The sequence below is a fragment of the Rhineura floridana genome, chromosome 19 (genome assembly GCF_030035675.1).
Source record: "Rhineura floridana isolate rRhiFlo1 chromosome 19, rRhiFlo1.hap2, whole genome shotgun sequence".
Taxonomy (NCBI): Eukaryota; Metazoa; Chordata; class Lepidosauria; order Squamata; family Rhineuridae; genus Rhineura; species Rhineura floridana.
In genome coordinates, this window is record NC_084498.1 from 4,519,622 (window position 1) to 4,539,199 (window position 19,578).

At 47.0% G+C, this 19,578-nt stretch overlaps 1 protein-coding gene across 13 annotated transcripts; it reads right to left on the reverse strand.

Annotated features, from left to right (window-relative positions):
• Positions 1 to 623: 623 nt before the first annotated feature.
• TRAFD1 (TRAF-type zinc finger domain containing 1) lies at positions 624 to 17,775 on the reverse strand. Of its 13 annotated transcripts, none has more exons than XM_061603408.1 (14): positions 17,604 to 17,775; positions 15,415 to 15,456; positions 14,428 to 14,584; positions 14,254 to 14,322; positions 11,407 to 11,542; positions 11,246 to 11,299; positions 9,567 to 9,972; positions 7,841 to 8,092; positions 6,651 to 6,718; positions 4,280 to 4,501; positions 4,025 to 4,157; positions 2,960 to 3,266; positions 2,411 to 2,468; positions 624 to 1,450 (listed from the first exon to the last, which is right to left on the reverse strand). In XM_061603408.1, exons 4-14 carry the CDS (start codon positions 14,301 to 14,303, stop codon positions 1,403 to 1,405), a joined length of 1,734 nt encoding a protein of 577 aa, XP_061459392.1. In that variant the 5' UTR covers positions 14,304 to 14,322; positions 14,428 to 14,584; positions 15,415 to 15,456; positions 17,604 to 17,775; the 3' UTR covers positions 624 to 1,402. The 13 variants fall into 13 exon arrangements, with proteins under 13 accessions (XP_061459392.1, XP_061459387.1, XP_061459394.1 ...); XM_061603403.1 differs by having other exon boundaries at positions 14,428 to 14,590; XM_061603410.1 differs by having other exon boundaries at positions 17,600 to 17,775.
• Between the last annotated feature and the right edge of the window lie 1,803 nt (positions 17,776 to 19,578).

The window sequence follows — 19,578 nt, forward strand, 5'->3', positions numbered from 1 at the left end:
GGTATTATTCAATACTAGCCCTACTCTAGGCTAGGCATCACTTCTACATCACAGGATAGGCTCACATTCTAAGAATTCTACAGTGACTTTCCCTTCCCAAAATTCTGATATCAGAAAGAAGTAAAGCCTTTAAGCCAGCAGCACTTTTAAACATGAAAAGTTTTCAAGTGGAGACAAGTAAGGATGCCAGCCCACCACCGCAAGGGGGCTTGTTGAATGGAGTAACTCAGGCAGTGACCGCACAGCCCTTTGGCTTGGAGTGACTGAGTTATATTCCCACTATTACATCACCTGCTCTGCAGAGACACAGTAAGTGACAGCTGCCATTTGGAAACTGTTTTTTTAAAGTACAAACAAGATGGCACCTAGAAATAACTTGGCTTTGGCCAAGACATTTGAATAGGATCAGAAACAAACAAATCCACCCTCCAAAAAAGCCACACGGTGGAGCATATACCTTTGACCTCAGCATTTAATTCTGAGCTCATGCAGTTCTTTCAGTGCTGTCCTTATAATAATCGTAAGTACAGCATAGAGCTTGGAGTAAAAGTCCTCTCCACGTTCAAATCTCAGCTCTGCACAGCAGGGAGGAGGGGGATAAAAAAGCCCAAGCTACCTCACTGTTAACAAGGCCCAAAGACAACAACCAGATACAAAGTTTATTACAATAAATTTAAGACAGACTCCAGTACAGTAGAATAATCAGCACAGAGAGAATGAAAAGTAAAGCCTATCTCAGTGGGCTTTAAGAAAAAAAGGAAATGTAACTGGGCACTTCTGGTATTAAAGACAGGTTATATATACACACAGAGGCACAACTATTAAATATGGCTTTCCCCAGTGTTTTTCCTCCCTTCCATTGGTTACACATTCCTTGCTGGGAAAACAGATTGTCAAGTGCAGTTAAAGAGGAATTACTCCCAGCACCACAAGTACAAGTTTAAAAGCCCACTAAAGTTGGCCACAGCCGCCTACAGCCCAGCCTTCCACTTGGGGCCTTGCTTGGCGCCGGTCTTAACACACTGTTATGCGAGTAGCATTAACAGCTGCACTTGGACAACCTCTCCCCTCCCACCGCAACTCCTTCAGGTTGAGCATTCTAAGCAGAACTTCTAAGAGACTCTCAGCACAATAGCTTAACTATAGGACACATTGAGAGCCTGATCCCCACACAGACTTCACCCCAGAGCATAAAGACATTGCACATTCAGAAAAGCAGCCCTAAAACAGGAGAGGAGGGATCCTGCCACCACCACTGGCCCACAGCCATGGTATCCTTTTCTACCTCCCTTCCCCTGCTAAAATCAGTGCCACATCAAAACCAACTGTACTGCAACAAGTCTCTTTGCTGCACAAAACACAAGCAAAGGCAAACCCACTTGCCCCGGGGAAAACCCTTCCCCTACTGCTCTTCGTCAGGATAATCCGATTCAGCTCGCCACGGTTTTGCCTATGAAAGAGAATGACAGGAAGTGAAGCTGGGGTAGTGTCTGAGCAAGAAGAGGAAGAGGTGACAACCAATCCAGGATGCCGCCATCAACTGGAATTCTCCCCAAGGTTCAGAGGTTCTGCACCATGGCTGGCATTTGCCTTGCCAGAGCTACAACTGGGACTCCCAAGCATATGCAAAACCACACCATCGTTCCATGGGCATCCAGAAAAAACAAAGTAAGGCATGATGGTGCAGAACTCAGCTTGCGTTTTAAAAAGCAGCAAGTTACTGACCCTCACAGTTGGCAATGAATGGATGGGTGCTGTGCCTGGAGACTGCACAAGCCAGGTGTTTGTTGGACAAGGTAACATTTCAGTGCCCGCTTTATGACTTAAGAGGGGGCACAACACAGAGCTATAAACTGACTGGGGAAAAAGTTCAACAGACGAAAAAGTCACCTATTTTCCCCCCTTTAAGGTAATACAACCACTGTCTTAAAAAAGGCACTCCCTCTTCACATTCACAGCAAGGAATGCCTCTAAAATGACACATGATGTCAGTTCTGATGTGGGTTGGCTCAAAAAGGAGGATGACTAAGAGCGAGCTTTGGTCCAAACCCATCTCAGGTGCCCGGCACTCTCCCAAACCAGACAAAGATTTGGAGCAACTGAGGAGCCGGTCTCACTCACTCACTCCGATTTCCCAATGGGAGGGGAAAAGCTGCATTTCTCTGCCTTGCTGATGAGAGGCCAGCAGGGCTTTGGATAAGGCAGTCTAACTGCCTTTGGATTTTGGCCTCCACTTTAGGATTACAGCCTAAGATTCCTTTAATCAGGCGATAGCTCTCAAAATGTATACAGATCAAAGAATTCAGCTTGGTGCAGGAGTTTCAATCATTTAAACTCTGGTCAGAGGACCAAGAGCCTGGAAGGAGAATCAGATATTTTGTGACCATCAAGGGCCAGCCAGAACTCTTACCTTGGCGCTGTTGTAATGAGCAGAGCCAGCAGGACTCGTGCCTCCTTCTCTTCTCTGGCTGTGGGAGACGAAAAGAAAGGAAGACATGTGGACCAACATTTGCAACTGGAACTTGAAACCTGCTTCACTAAAAAAATTATTAAGCAGCCTTATTAAGGGGTTTCTAACCAGCCTTTCAGAGCTCAACCTTCCCAAGATAGTTCAAGGATTTTAAAAAATACATAAAATCATAAAACAAATTTACCAAACAATCCCCTAGTTAGTGAAGAAATAAATGTCAAGAGCAGCACATGGTTTCAGAGACAGCACATCATGCTCCACAGAGGCTACAACGCAGCTCCTCTCAATGCCAGCTGGCGGACTGAAATTCCTTCCCAGCTGCAGGACTCTGCCTACAGGAGCAAGCAGGAGAAGGGACCCACAGCAGGAGGTTCTCCACCACTGATGGAGAATTTGGTTCTGCTGCTAACTTTCCAACCAACAAGCAAGGCACAAATGTGTGGCTTAGGAACAAGATAAACACCCATTCACCAGTCAACCAATATCTACCCGGGCCGAGTTGGAGCCATAACTGAGAAGCTTGGCACATAGTTGCTAGGAAGGAAGTTGTTGAGGGGAGAGCGTCTGGTGGGCAGGGGAGCAGCCGCAGGGACACCTGGCGGTCTTCTGCCATCACCCCTCAGGTCCTTGGATTTCTCTAGTTCTGAGGACCCAACACTGTTCTCTCTCGAGTTGTTGGGAGGAGTCTGTTGAATGCATCTGGTGGCCGCCAGGTTGCTGCGGGAGTGGCTCCCTCGGATGGGGTGGGGAGGTTTCTGCTGCCTGAATTCCTCAAGGTACTGAGGTGAGATTTCCCCTGAAATGGGAAAACAGGAAGGAAGTCAGGAACTGCAGGGGAGGGAAATTGCCACACTTACGGAGCAGGTTAACTGGAGACCTGATCTGGCCCGAAGAAGTGAGCTGAACTGCCTGCTCAATGTTAAAAACTGCCCCAGCTAGGACAGCAAACCGTCAACTTCAGAAGATTGGCAGCATCACTGTCCAGCCACTGTGATCTTATTTGTTTAGAAAGATATACAAACCACTTAATCAAAGAGTTCCCAACCCAGATAAAATCCGCAAAAAACTATGGAAAAACAAATATACATAAAATAATCACTAAAACAAAGAATTAGCAGAACTTTTAAAACAAATATACGTAGATTTTACGACTAGGTAGAGTTGCTGAAATATAAGAAACAATCTAGTAAGGGTGCCTGCCTAATGTCAATAGTCAGAGTTCCAAAGGACAGGCTCTGCCACGCTAAAAGATCAACTCCTCACAAATTCAACCATTTGGACTTAAACCCAAAGGACTACGTGACCACTGGTTGCCAGCAGAGTGACACCAAGCACCACAATAAGCAGGAACAGAAACAATACTGTATATTGCCCCACAGTACAATGGAACACCCAGCCTCTGCAAATGAGGTACACACACACCACCTTTGGGGCAGGAGTCAGACCATCCACAATTTCCAGAATTGTCCTGCTGTGGGCAGCAAAGCAGGCAGCTCTTCTCTGCTCTCTAGAGTTTTTAGTCTGAGAACCTGCTTGACTTGTCAGTGACAGTACCTTGATGCCGGATGCGTCTTCTAGGCAGACCTGGCGACTCTGTTCTCCCTGAATTATCCACAGCTGGAGCCCTTTGTGGTGATGGAGTTCTTCCTGTTGAGGGGGCAGTGGCTGGACGCATGTCACACTGGTCCTGGGTCAAGACAGAATGCCCATCATTTGCAGGGCTTCCCCTAGAAGGTGCCGAATTTGAGGAGCAAGCAGCTTGCCTGTAGCGTATTTGCCACAACCTATGAACTTGGGTGCTCTCCATACCTGGTGGTGGAAGAGGATCTCTTCTTCCAGCTGGACACCACAGAATTCGCAAGGGAGCATGAAGCTGCTGGGGGCATCATGCTGGAGAGGAAGTGCCTCTCTGCTACCAGTGGACTGACTGCCGTGCAGCTGGTCCCAGAGCTCTTGAAGGCACTTCGTCTGAGAGACAAAAGAACTTCTCTTGCTGAAGGATGCCAAAGCAGTGGCAGGATTGCAGCTTGTCTGTTACATGGGAAAGGGCAGAAAAGCTTCCGTGTTAATTCTCTTCTTCTAGGGTCCCCACAACACACGGCAAGCAAGCATCTTAGACATGGCCAGCAATGCTAGATCAACCCCTAAAACAGCACTGGGGGGACTCCAGTCTACAGATGTCTCTTTTCAGGTGCTGCTCTTTGGCCTGTTCCCTCTTTCCATGAGCATCATGTCATTTCCAGTAAAGAAATACCTTCATTTACAGCTGAGTTTCTACACACCCCTTTTGCTTCCAATCTTAACAAGACAGCGTCCTGTTCCAACTCTGCATCATTTGTTTATAAAAACATCTGACCTTCCTTTCCAAACATGCACACACACTCAAGGCAAAGGACAACAGAACATAAACAAATGGGGTGCTGCTCCTATCCTCCTAAGAGGATTGCTCCTATTCAAGGCGTCAGCTAGCCTGGAACAAGAGTCTTGCATGCCTAAAGACAGAGATGCCTTCTGTGTCTTTCCCTTCTCCTGAAACCTTCCCCTGCTGTGCTATGCTATACAGTGGTAAAAGGGGTCAGAACACAAGAGCCTTGCACTGGATCAGACCACAGGCCCATCTAGGCGAGTGTCCTGGTGCAACAATGGCCAACCAGATGCCCCCTTGTGTATCCAGAGCATGCCCTCTATGCTTCTGTAGGGAGCACCAGCTCCTCCAAGAATTCGTCCAATCCCTTCACATCTGTGTGACGAAGTCCTCTTTTTTTGGTCTGTCCTGAATCCCCCAACATTCAGCTTCACTTGCTGGCCCCACCAGGTTCTAGCATTACGAGTAGAGAAAAGCTTCTCTCTGTCCACTTTCACTGTGTCGTTAATAATCATGCTCCCCTTAAAAGGTTGTGGGCTGCCTTCCAGCACAGAACCTGAGCCCTTTATTGCCATACAGCCGGGGAGAAGGAAAGGCAAAGATCTTATGTTTCCTCCCCCCTCTCAAAAAACAAAGAAAAAAGCCTCCCACATATAGCAACAGGAACATTTTTAAACTCACAGGATGTTTCCCCCACCCTCTTGTCCAGAATACAATAAACTCTTCCAAGTCTCAGTCACAGCAATTTTATCTTCATCTCCAACTTAACACCCTCAATGTTGCTGGGTCCTGGCAATCACCAAGCAAAAGCCCTTTGTGGACCAACTGGGTTTCTATTTGCTTTACTTTACAGACTAATAGTTCTGCATACCTGAGGGGTCCTCCAAATATGCAGAAAGCACTTTCATTTTTGGAGGGCTCCATGTGGCTTCCACGCAGATGCGCATGCAAACACTCAAGTTCATTAACAGAGGGAACAAGGCATTACAGTGTGAAGTGTTGCTGTTCAGTGTGCCAGCCAGCCAGCCGGCCATCCCTCCTTTCAGGACACTCCATTCCATACTCCCCCTCTCCAATAGACACTCAGCACTGTGTGAGCACAGAGCATACTCAGTCCTCACTGGCTGTTTTTTTGTGGGGGAGAGGTTGAGGTTGCCTTCTTAGGTTTTCTTTTTGTACTTCTACAAACCTTGAGTTTCCCCAGGAACTGCTGATACCTCCCTCCCAAAAAACCCGCTTGGAGTACACCTCCATAACTGAGGTGCTGAGTTCAATGCTTGTAAAAAATGATGGTGAAAGTCCAGCAAGCAAAGCTAGCTCAATATATTTCTTCTGAGTTAACAACCAAAGAGTTAACAACCAAAAATGAAACAAGGTTGAACTTGGCAACAAAAGGTGTGTAAAGATGTAGCCAAGCTAGCCTATTCCATAAAAGCAGTCACCATCACTGAAAAGGCCTGGCCAGACCAGTCCAAGATCAGTGCACACCGAGTGTGTTTCTCCCATCCAACATTTTTCCAAAGCTGAATGGTAAGAAGGACCATTAATCCAACCCTTGGGATGCAGCAATGAAGGCAACTCCCCCGAGCACAGCAGTTTCGAACTGACACTGCCTGGGCCTTTTGAAGAAGCCTAGGAGTTAGCAACTTGCTCTTATTTTATGGTAAATGAAAGCCAGAGCTCTGGGCCAGTTGCCATAAGCTACCGGGATTTCCCTTCACTGTACTATGTAAGAGTAAGAGAGGACCACCTGCCCCATCTGCCAATTTCCCCTTTCTATCTACAAGGGGAACAAACATGACAATATATACAAACCTGATGAAGGATTAGATCTTCTTCAGGGAACAACTCCTCACAGAATTCACAAGGCAGCAGCGTTTCAGCTGCAAGGCAAAGGAGGACAAGATTACACAATTCATCTAGCCACTTCCTCTTCAGAACTGTCATCAGTCACCTTGGTTGCACAGTCACGTGCAAGGTGCTATACCAGGGATGAGGAACTTTTGGCCCTCCACATGTTGAACTACAATTCCCATCAGCCCTAGCTAGCATAGCCAATGGCTGGGATGATGGGAGTTGTCATTCAGCAACATCTGGAGGGCCAAAGGTTCCCCACACTTGCGCTATACAATCACAACCATCCTCCTTCCAATCTAGGAAGCAGGTTGCCATTCCTCCCATTTTTTAAAGCTAGGTGACCCAGGCTGGCCAATAGTGAGTTGCCCACAACCTGCCAGCAACTCTGTAGCAGAGAACAGATCTGAGCCCACCTGTACAAAGCTCATGGAAGCAAACTGCACCTCTGACGTGCACCCCAGCAAAGAGGACGAAGAGGAAGGCAGGATCAGGGTACTCCGCAATCTTTGGGGTGGGGAATTTCATGTGTGCATTCTACAAACTCATGGTCTCTCTGCTCTGGACCCAGAAGGCCCATCTCATTCCAGTGAATAGTGATTCTCACAACTTCTCCCTTCATACCTACCCTGGTACTTAAAACCTTTCTTATATTATCTTTGCAGAAATAAAGAGATTTCTCATGAGGCAATTTCCATAATGGTTAAGACTGGCAAACTAGTACAAAATTCCAGGTTTAAATCCCACCTGCACCCATACAAAACCAATGTTTCTTTGTTTTTTAATTAATACATGCGCATACTACTTTTCAAGGCAAGTCTTCTCAAAATGGGTTACACCACCATCAGCATACAATAAATATACTTTTAAAACGTTATAAAAATATTACAAAGAGTAATAAAAGCCAAAATTATGCCAGTGAAACTCAGGTAATCTGGTCTATCCACTCCCTTTCAAGGGCACACAGCTTTCTCTGGTGCCTGGATCCTGTTCTCCCAACCCTAATGGCACTTTTGCATCCTTCAAAGAAGCCAAAATCTTTGCAAACATTCTCCTAACATTTTCGGTTTGGAAACATTCCATGACATCACAGCAAATCAACCAATAACTCAAAAGGGCTCCTACACAGGCAACAGCAAACATTTACTTACTTTTGGGCCTGTTTGAAGTATTATCAGGTGCCAGCAAACCCCGGCAGAAGATTCTAGTCTCATTTGCTTCAATGAAGTTCTCAGGTGGTTTAGCCCTAGCGGGGCAGATATTCTTCCAGAGATCACTCTGGATCTCCGTGGTGCCATGCTCGTGAGAACTACCTTCATGCTGCAAGCTAAGAGCCAACAGGTAATCCAAGTTGCAGTCTGGCTCTCCACCAAAAGACCGGGAGGTCATCTTTTCCAACTGGACTTTAAGGGACAAACCATAATAACCAAATGTTAGGCAGTGGTGCTTTGATCAGTCTGACCGTTCGTTTGTAAACACAAGTGCAGCACAACACTCAAAGATGTTTCCATGTTTTTCAAACCTTATGCAAAAAGTGCCCTGCAACTTTATCTGAAGAAAGCAGGAAAAGAGAGGGAGGGAGCTATCCCCTGACACCTTAACCACTGAAGAGAGTCGATCCTGGCATTGATCATCATGCCTCTTGCTTCCCTGGGTGGCAGGATAGAGGAGGGCGCAGGAACGGGTGAAGAAACTGGCCAACGGCACAAAGACAACATTTATAGTCATTGCTCCGCCCACTTCTGCAGGCTGAAAAAGATCCAAGAGTATGGGGACCTGCGGGCCTCTCCCAAAACCACACACCAGCCTTGCTCCACTCCTTCTTCAGATGCTTTTGCCTGTCTGGAACATGCCTCACTTAACTGTGAGGCTGCCTCTTCCTGGGTGGAGGACAGCAAGGAGTGAGAAAACACATGCCTGCTCCCATGCAGCACCCCCGCACATAGATGTTTGCACGGTTGGAATGTACCCTGCTGTACAAGAGTCACATCTGATGCTCTGTGCACCACTGGCACACAGCTCCCAGAAAATTACCTGCAAGGAAAGGCAGCCCTCAAGCTGAAAACAGCTCCCCACTCTTGCTCTATGCATCGGTGGCCTATGAGGACCGGCATAGCAGTTGAGGGATCAGGCGACAGGCCTGGTTGCTTCTGAGAATTCACCAAATTACCTTAACCATGGTTAAAGTTCACATCAGCCTCCACATTCACCAGGTTTTGTACACAAGAGGGGAGGAAACGTGTGATCCTGCACCCCTGTCCCAGTCCTTGACAAGGCCGCTGCAAGATCAAAGAGGCCACTAAATACTTGGCTTGAAAATCCAAAAACTGCAAAGCTGCTGACACAGCGCTAACACTCTCCACGCCAGCAATGCTTGTGTGGATCCTTCACTGGGGATTAAATCCTGCTGTTCTTCATCCCCATGCTGAGAAGGACCAACTAATCACGGTGAATCCCACACACTCAGCAAGGAAAGATTCCACCTTTGGGACAAGGTCAGGCCATCCAACAGAGCTTCTACCCAGGGAGGCTGAAGTCCTGATACCTCGAAACCACCAGCAGGGCCACTCCCCACTTGCTGGCCACCTTCTTCCTGACAGAAAACAGCCAGATCTTCCAGCAGTCATGCTGTGACTGCTAGGTGAATGGAAACACTCCCAAGGTGCACCAGCCAACCGCCAGTGCAAACACGCCCAGGGAGAGAAAGGGACACCTAATCAATCTTGTGAAGGGCTTGTGCCGCTGGGAAGGGGGCACAGGAAGGTCAGATTCAGTTAATGGAGAAAACACTCTAGAACACCGGGGGGGGGGGGGAGAAACACATTGTAAAATGTCAAGTACTTTTTCCTTTTAAAGGTGGACGTTTGCTGCCATTACCTCGATTCCGATCTGGCTGCGACAGAGCAACGTTCCTTTCGTTGAGGACACTGGGCAGCTGGTCGCCCAAGAGACAATTGTAAAGCCTACTTTCAGGAAACCGGTTCAACCTTGGCAGGGGTCGCACAGAGTCATCTGGATGGAGGACATTTCGGACCGTCTGAATGCCGCACAAAACTGCCTCTGAGTTCGAGCAGGGCTTGGCCTGGCTGACTCTGGCTTCCTCGGCCTCCTTCTCACAGTCCTCGGGGTGCTCCTTCAGGTCTCTCAGCAGGACATTGCGGCTGCACCTGCTACATCGCTCAGTTCGAGCACCACAGTAGTCCTCATGGTCCTGGAGTTTGCTGAATGCAAGCTCAATGTCACAGTGCTGGCAGGCCACAGGCCGCAAGGGACACTCGGAGGCCTATGGTAAGACAGCAAAGCAGGTGGGTATATGTGTTTCACCTGAGCAGGCTTGTTGCACTGATCTGGGGTGTAGAGGAAGATAGGCACGGGTAGCCAACACGGTGGTTAGGACTCCCACCTCCTGTCAGCCCCAGCTGGCACAGATTGAATGTTTGAAGAGCCACCCTCAGGAATGACTATGGCGTTTTCACGTCCTGATGCCAGCTAACTTGCACTACTTGAGGAAGGCTTGCCACGGCCTCCAGATGCCAACATCTCTGACAGGAGGGTGCAAAGGTTTTCTGTTGTGACTATCAGCATCAGTTTAACAAGATCATCGAATCAGACTTGGAAGGGGCCAGAGACTATCTGTGTGAATGCAGTTCCCCACACATGGCCAAATATATATTTGGCCATGTGTGGGGAACTGCATATATATATATCCCCAGAGAGAGCATGGTGCAATCTCACCACACCAGTGCAGTCACATGACCCACTCCCCACGGCTGCCTTGCCACCCAGCAGTTTTAGAATATGCACAAGTATAACCTCAAAAGGTATACTCCAGTTAACTCCCAGAAAGAGGGAGGGCAGCCGTTCAGTGGCACAGTACATGCTTTGCACGCAGGAGGTCCCGAGCATCTGCAGGAGGGGCAGTGAAAGACCCTCGTTTCAAGCCCTGGGGAGCAGCTGCCAGTATGAGGCCCAATTTGCATGTTACATTAAAACACTCTTTTAAGCCAACCATGGTTTAGTGTGCCGGCTGCTCAAAAGTGCCCACGGGGCTCCTCCCCTGTTCCTGCCACCCTCAAAACAAGCCAGAGCCTGACTTGTTATGTCCCCAAAAAGTCTGTTTTCCCCAAACAAATCATGGGCAATACACCAAAAAGAAATCTTGGCTACCTTTCGTGGCTTGGAGAGAAATGCAAACTGTGGTGTGGTTTAAGAAGACAATGCTGAGCTAGGTAGAGCCACAGCACAAGCTGTAAAAATGGCAGCCTGGAAAGGCAGCTCTCCCGATCAGAGGGCCCATCGGAAGCTGCCTTATCCCAGCAGCCTGCCCTGAAGCCCATCTTTTGACCCCTCCATCTGGAGAGAAGAGCCTGGAACCTGCTCTATATCATCAACTCTCTTCTGGCTCACCAAAGGCTTCCCTGCTTAGATGGAGGCAACTGTTTTTCTCCACAAGCAACCCTTTATTACCAACCTAAAGGCTCACACGCAATCCGGTGCTTTGTAGGTTTTGTTTGTCCCAGCTAGCATGACAAGGTAAAGTCAACAAGCTTACTAACCACATGCTCCTGTAAAAGGCCGCTGTCCATCTTCATGCTGCATTTACAGATAACCTAGGATTAAAAAACAAACACATACATATACCAGCGTAGGATTTGCAATTAAACATGCCAGGCAGGGAGAAGTCACAGCAGAGAGGGAAGAAGGTGCTGCTTGTCACCTGAGTGTGTTCCAGCTCCTCATGGTTTCTCATTTCCGATTTTGGGAAACACTCCTTGCAGATATGGCACACCCCAATGTTCCTACGGCAATGGATTTCGTGGATGGTGAAGTTCGCCACAGGAATATCCTTTTTGCTGAAAACAAAAGAAGCAAAGGAAATCAAGGAATTAAATGCTGACCTGGAGTACAAGTGCTGGGAGAGGAAGGTGCAAAAGGAGTAAGTCTCTGAGAAAGGAGAGTCCAAGTTTTTATTAATTCTCTATGAAGCACCCTCTGGCTGCGATCTTAAATGCAGATTTGGAAGTTCAATCCTGTTGAACTCAATGGATTGACCCGGGGGGGGGGGAAGAGACCCTGGCTATTGATGGGAGAAATGGAAATGGACTGCCTTCAAGTCGATTCCGACTTATGGGCGACCCTATGAATAGGGTTTTCATGGTAAGTGGTATTCAGAGGAGGTTTACCATTGCCTTCCTCTGAGGCTGAGAGGCAGTGACTGGCCCAAGGTCACTCAGTGAGCTTCATGGCTGTGTGGGGATTTGAACCCGGGTCTCCCAGGTGATAGTCCAACACTCTAACCACTAGGCCACACTGGCATTTGGCCTGTTATCTTCATAAGTTACAGCATTCAGATTTTCTTGGTGCAGAACTTTGGCTATTTTAATTCCTTTAATAGTGCAGCATAAGGGGCCCCAGCTACAGGCAGAAGCCGGATTCAAATGTTCTGGAGGACAGTCCTTCCTCCCTGTGGCCTCCATAAAATAAACCTCCAAATAAACCACACAGGCAAATCTACACTTACTTCCTGCAAGTTTGTATGTTGTTTGCATTTAAAATCTTAAGTTAAAGTTGTGCAGTGTGTGGAAGACACAACACCACAATGCAAAATTCAAGTAGCCTGACCTTGAAAAGAAGCAATCCCACTAAGGAATTTCTCTGCCCCTCTCAGATATGCTCTTTCCTTGCCGACAAGTGCCCTAAGATTGAAGAATGGGATGAAGAATTCATTCCCCATCTCTCTTTCAGCCTGCCATCACTTCCAGATTAGCCCCAAAACCACCTGTGTAGAAAGGGATATGCTCTTGACTAGCCAACCTGAGTTTGAGAGACAGCAAAGGAATTCCAGCGCAATAGTCACTGGCCACATGGCTCAGTCAGGAAAATCAGCCCACACAGGGTAAATGCTATGGCACACTGAACCCTGTAGCATCTATGAAGACCTTCACTACTCCCATTAAGTCTCCCTTGAACCAAACAACTTATGAGAATTAAAATCCAGAACGTTGATGACTTAACATTAAGAGATGCTTGTAAGGAAGCCAATGCATAAACTCCTGTGGGAACCGTTTGTAACTGATGGTATACCATCATGAAACTCTAAATAGAGAAAAGAATTGTATAAATAAATAAATAAATATTAACCAGGAGCATAATCATTTTCCTGGGATAGCCACCCAACTCCCTTTGAACTCCAACCCATTTCAAGTATTCAGAGCACTTCAAAATATATTATGTCAATAATCTTCACAACAAACCCTGCAAAGCCAGCCAATGTTATTCTGTTTTGCCATCTGTACAGGGCTGCAGCTGAAGTCAACACATTAAAGTCCAAAACTGCGGCAAGTTGAACAAGATTCACCAACCCTGGCAAAATCCACACAGGGCTCTCAATTCATCCCTTTCACAGAGCAGCAAGGATGTTCTCTCTAGTGGACAAAACTTACACCTCCAGAGAGGGAAGCAGAGGTAAACTGCTATTCCACACTAGATCCTGAATCAGTTGCACTGATCCCATTCTTCACCACACCCAGTTTTTTGTTTTTAATTCAGCATTCACATTGAATAATAAACCAGGATTTCTGGTTTACTACGAATGAACAGCCATGTGTCTGCACGCTACCTAAGCGCTCCAGTTGGTGCAAACAGGATAAAAAACAATGCTTACCTGGTTGTTATTTCCAAACCAAGGACCATGTTTTGCTGCTCCCTAACCAGCCACAATCCATAAGTCAACAATGCCAACAATGAACCTTTTACTGGCTAGTGATCATGGCTTGTTAGGCAAAAACAAACCACAATCCCAAACTGGGACACAACCAGTGATGGGGGGGAAATTTCCAGGCTATTTTTTATGCTGAAAGTTTTCCATTTCATATATTCATTAGCAACATGAATGGACACTAACTACAAATGACTGAAACTGCCAACCTTACCTAATAACCTTTTTTGCTTTGTTATATTAAATATAAGTAATACAACCATGATAAATTAGGCTACTCTCTAAGGCATCAGAAAGTTTTCCAATACGCATTGATTTTTTTCCAGTGCAAATTACCTTAATTTGCATAGGACTTTCCCCCCCGAAAACCCACATCACTGGGCACAACTGGAAGCCAAGACCTGATTTCTTTAGCTTGCGCATGTCAGAGGAAAAGCAAAGCAGGAGCGATGGGGCAAGAAATCCTGGCTTATCATTATGGGTGAACATGACTCAAACCTTAACACTCTCATTTTCAATTTGTTTCCCTCTTCCTTCTCCCCCCCTCACCATCCCCCACAATGTTCCCTAATGTTAATAATTTTAATCTTAAAAACCATGTCGTAAGGGAATGTTGAGAACATCTTCAGAGACTCTGGCTAAAAAAGAGAATATATATATTATAAAACAAACACAAAATAAAGACCCCATCATCTAAGAGCTGGGAAGGCTTTGCAGATTAACTCTTCTGGATTTCCCTGTCCATGTGAACAAGGTTCTCAAACTCAACAGAGATAATCAACCCACACAACTGCATATGTATACAGTTGGCAGGGAGTGCTCAAACAAACAAGTTCCAATTCTTACCAATTGCTGCATAGCTGGGTTTCACTTTCTGGTTCCACCATTGCAGCCATCAGCCTGCTGTTCTAGGAACTTGGAAGGGGAGGGAAAAGGTCACTCATTTTTGCTACACAAGCATGCTTATTCATTCCCCTCCTACTCAGAATCCCTTTCACAAAGAGCTCCCCCAGTGCTCACCAGCAAGGTTCCTTCTTGTCCCAAGAGAGTTCAAACACTAGCCATATAGCCCTTTTGACAGCATGATTGCAATGAAACCCAATTCATCTCACTGAAGTCCTCAGGTTTAAGGGCAAGATATGCTTACATAGCTGTGAGCCTCACCACTGCTTGGCAACTGATGCTTTCACACAGAGTTGGGAGGAAAGAGGAAACATTTCTTTTTTTAGAAAAAAACCACACATTAAAAATCCACCATCCTGTTCCATCGCCTCTATGCACTACTGCAAGACCACTGTCGCAGAATCTTCCAGATCAGGGGATCCCAATCTGTGGTCTGCAGACCACCAGTGGTCCACAAGCTTCAATTAGGCGGTCCTCAGCGTGGCTGTGGATTTGTGGTTGGAGACAATACACCCAACTGCATTTATTTAAATTGATTTTAATTATATTGTATTGCTTCTTTTCTTTCCTATATTTTATTATATTACAATTTGAGTTCTATGGAACCAGGGCTGTGGAGTCGGAGTCGTGGAGTCGGAAGCAATTTTGGGTGGAGTCAGAGTCGGAGTCAGTAGAAATGTACTGACTCCGGCTTCAAAATAAAATCAATATTTTAATATTAATATTAATTTATTAATATTAATATACATTTGCCATTTATGAAGGAGTCAGTGTAGGAGTCGGACAGTAGAAAAATAGAGTCGGAGTCGAAGGTTTGATGTACCGACTCCACAACCCTGTATGGAACAGCACATTACAACTGCTACAACAGACAGAAAAATCATTAAGTGGTCCTAAATCTCTCTTAGGTGTATGACGCGTTCCCTCGCTCTCCCCTCAGCTAGGTCTCCCCTTCCCTGCCTGGCCTTGTGTTCATGCCCAAGGGTGTCATGTGGTGCTCCATCCTCTTTTAATCAATGCAATGCACAGTGCAAAATACTTTGAGGAGGAGGAGCACATCTTTAAAAACACACCATTTTGAAAAGAAACCGTCAAGCAACTTACCTAAAATGGGGGCGAAGACAGCTGATCAGATCCTCAGTGACTCTGAATAAAAGCGGAGGGAAGGAAAATGTAACTTTGCAACACCTTCCTATATGTTTTTAAAGAAACTATTGGGAATGCAAATGTTTTTAGTTAAGGAGCCACAACAGGATATACACAACCCTTCCCAGGAATAATACCCTCGTATCCACCTCCTGAAGAAGGTATCACTAATGTCTGTGGAAAGAGGGCTGATGAATGCTCAAGAGCCAAATATGCTCAGTGTCTTTGGCAGGCGTGTGTTATGTGTGGGCAGAATCAATATTCACCACATGCACCTCTTCTGCCAGGGAGGATGACCAAACACAACAGACCCATCCTTCCCTTATACATCCACATCCTCTTCATCCACTAGCAGAAAGCCGAGGGAGAGATTAGCAGGGGTAAAAAAACACACAGCAAACACCAACACAGCAGCAGAAGCAGCACACAAGTCTGGCACCATCACCACTCTGTACCTACAAGACTTGGAGGTGAGACATAGGTTGAAAATCTAGACATCAGGAGGGTTTTTTTGGTGATAATTATAATAATATAATACTTCATTGTACAAAATAGTGAGTGCTGTATAAAGACAAAATATTTAGGGTTACAGCAGCACTTTAGAGCACTGACAATGCTTTTTGCATATAGGCAATATAGCCTCATGGTAAAGAATCTGTTCTTTTTTTCTTTCCCAAAAACACCCTGGATGCTGCCTTGCACGGTTTAAGGCTCCAATCCTACAGACCATCACGAAGGATCAATCAACTCCCTCTGCGCACAGATGACCTTTCTTTGAATGAGCAAGCTTGTGCTTGTATTGCACAGCGCCAAATATTTAACAAGAATAAGGTTTTTCAACAAAATTTGCAAAGGCGGCAAGCACAAGAGCAATGCGAGAGCCAAAAATATGAGAACACCCACCCACGCAGAGCGTCCAAACTCTCCTGCCTCAGAGAAGGACCTCTCACCACCACCCTCTCCAGACAACAGTTTGGGGTGATGGGGGAGGCACCCCAGACTCACATATAGGGAAACGGGGGAGAAGAACGAAATTAACGTTCCCCCTTCAAGCCCCAAACCCGAGAGGTGGCCCGGCTCCTTCCTCCCACCCTCCCTAACGACAGTCCCCAACACACAATGCAGCGACTCCTTCCTTAAGAGTATCGGACAAGGCTTGAGGAGAAGTCAGGCTCAGCCAAGAACCTCACCAGGGTGCCTTTGGGCCAGCCTGGCCTACCTCACAGGGATGACCTGAGGGTAAACAAAGGAAGGAGGTCCAGGTCCTGCCACCCTGAACCCCCTCGGTGGAAGCGCGGGAAAACCACCATGACGAAAAGGATTGGCGGTGGGAGGGTCCAAATCCCCCTCCCCCCGCGAGAGGACTGTGAGGCATCCTTCCCTGGGTCTCCCTGTCAGGTTCCTACCTGCACGTGGCTACTGCCTGTCATTAGGCACCACCAGGGACTCCACCAGTCCAGACCGCTCTCTCTTATGGTTTACCTATCCGCTCTAGCACAGACCTCAACAGATCCCCCTGCTAGGCAACCACCAATCACGTCCCAATACTAGTATTCCCAGAGACTCTGAATACTGGTATTGTTATTCTCTTCACTGCTGCCACCATTCGTTACAGTTCCCCTTCAGCCTTGGTAATTACCTTACCCTCCCTTCTGGTCTGTGAAACCCCAGCCAAGGATCAGGCCTTTGGTAAACCAAATTAAGTATTTATTACAGATAACAAAGCTAACAAGATTAACAAGATTTCTTCTTAAGGCACATAAGCATATGGTTTTACTCAATACTAATCCGAACTCCACCTCCCTCCTGGCAAACAACTCTCTCAAACCCCACCAAGCAACCCACTCTTTCTCTTCTCCCCCCGATTCCACTCTCACTCTTCCTTTTATACATTCAGCCATTTTAAACACTCAGCCAATCATCTCGCATTCTACTGCCCATTCACTCCCCCTCTTTCACTCCACTTACCATGTATCTTCTAAAACAACGACACTTACCATATATACATTAATATAGGAACATCACAAGGACCACCCCATGTATGTCGTGGGGGAGGGGATAATGGTGCCCGTCTCCCTCCCCTTCCCTCAGAGGGACTCACCAGTTCCCAGCCCGGGAGGGAAGTCGGGAACGAGGCACCTACCCACCCGCGTTTCTCATCAGCCTCGGCTGCTCCTTCCTCTCCGCCACCGGGGCCAGCTCCCTCACACAAACACAGGCAAAACCGCTAAGCCGATCCGAAGCGGCCTCAGCGCTTCCTAACCCGCCCTCCGCGTCGCGATTGGCTGACGGCTCCTTGCCGTTGGACGGCTCCGGACTTCCATTGGCGAGCAGGCCTATCAAGAGATCCTCCTCACCCCACGCCTCTTCCGATTGGCCAAGAAGGATGCTAGTTAGGCGGGCAAAGGTCCCGCCTTCTCGCCGCCTTTCCCTGCACCTCCGCATCGTCAGCTCCGGGTGGGTGGTGTCTAGAGAACGAGCCACGCCCCTTTCCTCCCAAATTGTTTGAAGAGGACTCGCAGGCGCTTCGGAGGTTAAGTGCCTGCCTGGGCATTCATTGGTGATTGCAAACGTAGGTGGAGAGTGCCGACAAAAGATGGCGACAAATGAGAGGGTAGCATCAGCACGCTCAGAGGAACTGCAAGGCTTGCGGAAGCACATCAAAATGCGGGAGGGGGAAAAAAGAAAACCCAGCCCTCCAAACAGCCCAATGGAGACTGAGCGTGCTCAGTAGTCACAGGATGCTGCGCATCAATTGGAAGAGAAAAATGGAACAGCTCTAGCCTCCTGGCTGGCCCTGGGGCTATGGGAGGGTGTTCTGTGGACTCCTCTCGGTCAGGCTCCTTCATCCGGAGACTCTGCCGCCTCTGGAACTACGTTGTGATCACTACTGGGTCATGAAAACTCTGATGAAGGATTCCAGGGGGAAATGCGATTTTTTCCCTACCAAGAAGCCCTCATCAGAGGTTCGCTCCCAGGGGCTTTGGGAAGCAAGAACAAGCAGGCGCTAGGAGCAGGTCCCCTGGTCATGCCCACTCGAACACTTCACTCAGCAGAACAGGCACTGTTGCAGGTGCCACATAACACTCATTCCGCACTCGTAAGTAATCGTTCTTTCAGCACCTCCTGTTTGGAACTCCTGCCGGCTGACATCAGGCAGGCGCCTCTGCTGTATTCCTGTCAGGGCCTGCTCAAAGCTTTTTTGTTTAGGCAAGTTTGGGAAGCCCTGATCTAAAGATTAGGGACTGGGGGGGGAATTCAATTTGCATTTAATGGTGAAGCTATTAAATTCACACTTTCCGACAGATACCAGATAGCCCACTTTTCTGTGTTACCACTTTTAGCTCTGACCATGATGTGCGAATGGCAAACAAAGTGGCCAACGTTGTTAGGTGGGATAGAGTTTGCCATTGGATGTTCTGTACGTGGCTGGCGTCTAAGGAGAGAGCATACGCTGGGGAGGGGGGATTGGCTTCAGTTCGCATTTAAAGGCGGGCCTCCCAAATTCATACTTTCCAAAGCAACATGTGAGCTGAAACACGCCCAAACTTCTTATTTCTTCAAATTTCACAGTGCAGCTCTCCAGCCAAGTAATGTGTACACATCCACGGCAGTGCAGTATGCATAAAAATGCACATGTTAGTGGAAATAACCTAAAATGCATTATATTAGGTAAACAAATACATATTAGGGAAAATATGCTTTGCAGAAACGTCATCAGTCAATATTGCTTAAAAATGTGTGTATCAGGGGCAGGATTGTACCTTGAGATTGATAGACAAATTGTCAAGGTATACTAAATCTCTTTGAATGAGTTCAAATCTCTGATGAACTGCATCCTCTAGGACCTAAAGTATTGAAGTAACTGGCTGAAGAACTCTCGGAACCACTGTTTGTTATTTTTGTGAAGTCGTGGCGGATGGGTGAAGTGCCGGATGACTGGAGGAGGGCTAATTTTGTCCCCATCTTCAAAAAGGGCAAAAAGGAGGAACCTGGGAACTACAGACCAGTCAGCCTGACATCAGTCCCTGGGAAAATTCTGGAGCAGATTATAAAGCGATCAATCTTTTTTTTTTTTTAATAATTTTTATTCAAATTTTTCAAAAGACAAACAAAACAAAG

What these genes read in the sequence shown, in the direction of transcription:
- TRAFD1 (XM_061603404.1), bottom strand. Translation starts at nt 14,303, where the DNA reads ATGGCTGCAATGGTGGAACCAGAAAGTGAAACCCAGCTATGCAGCAAT. An exon ending in GCAGCCAGATCGGAATCGAG is followed by an intron (nt 8,093 to 9,566) that starts GTAATGGCAGCA and finishes TGTCCCTTAAAG; the next exon opens with TCCAGTTGGAAAAGATGACC. An exon ending in TACTTCAAACAGGCCCAAAA is followed by an intron (nt 6,719 to 7,840) that starts GTAAGTAAATGT and finishes TTTGCCTTGCAG; the next exon opens with CTGAAACGCTGCTGCCTTGT.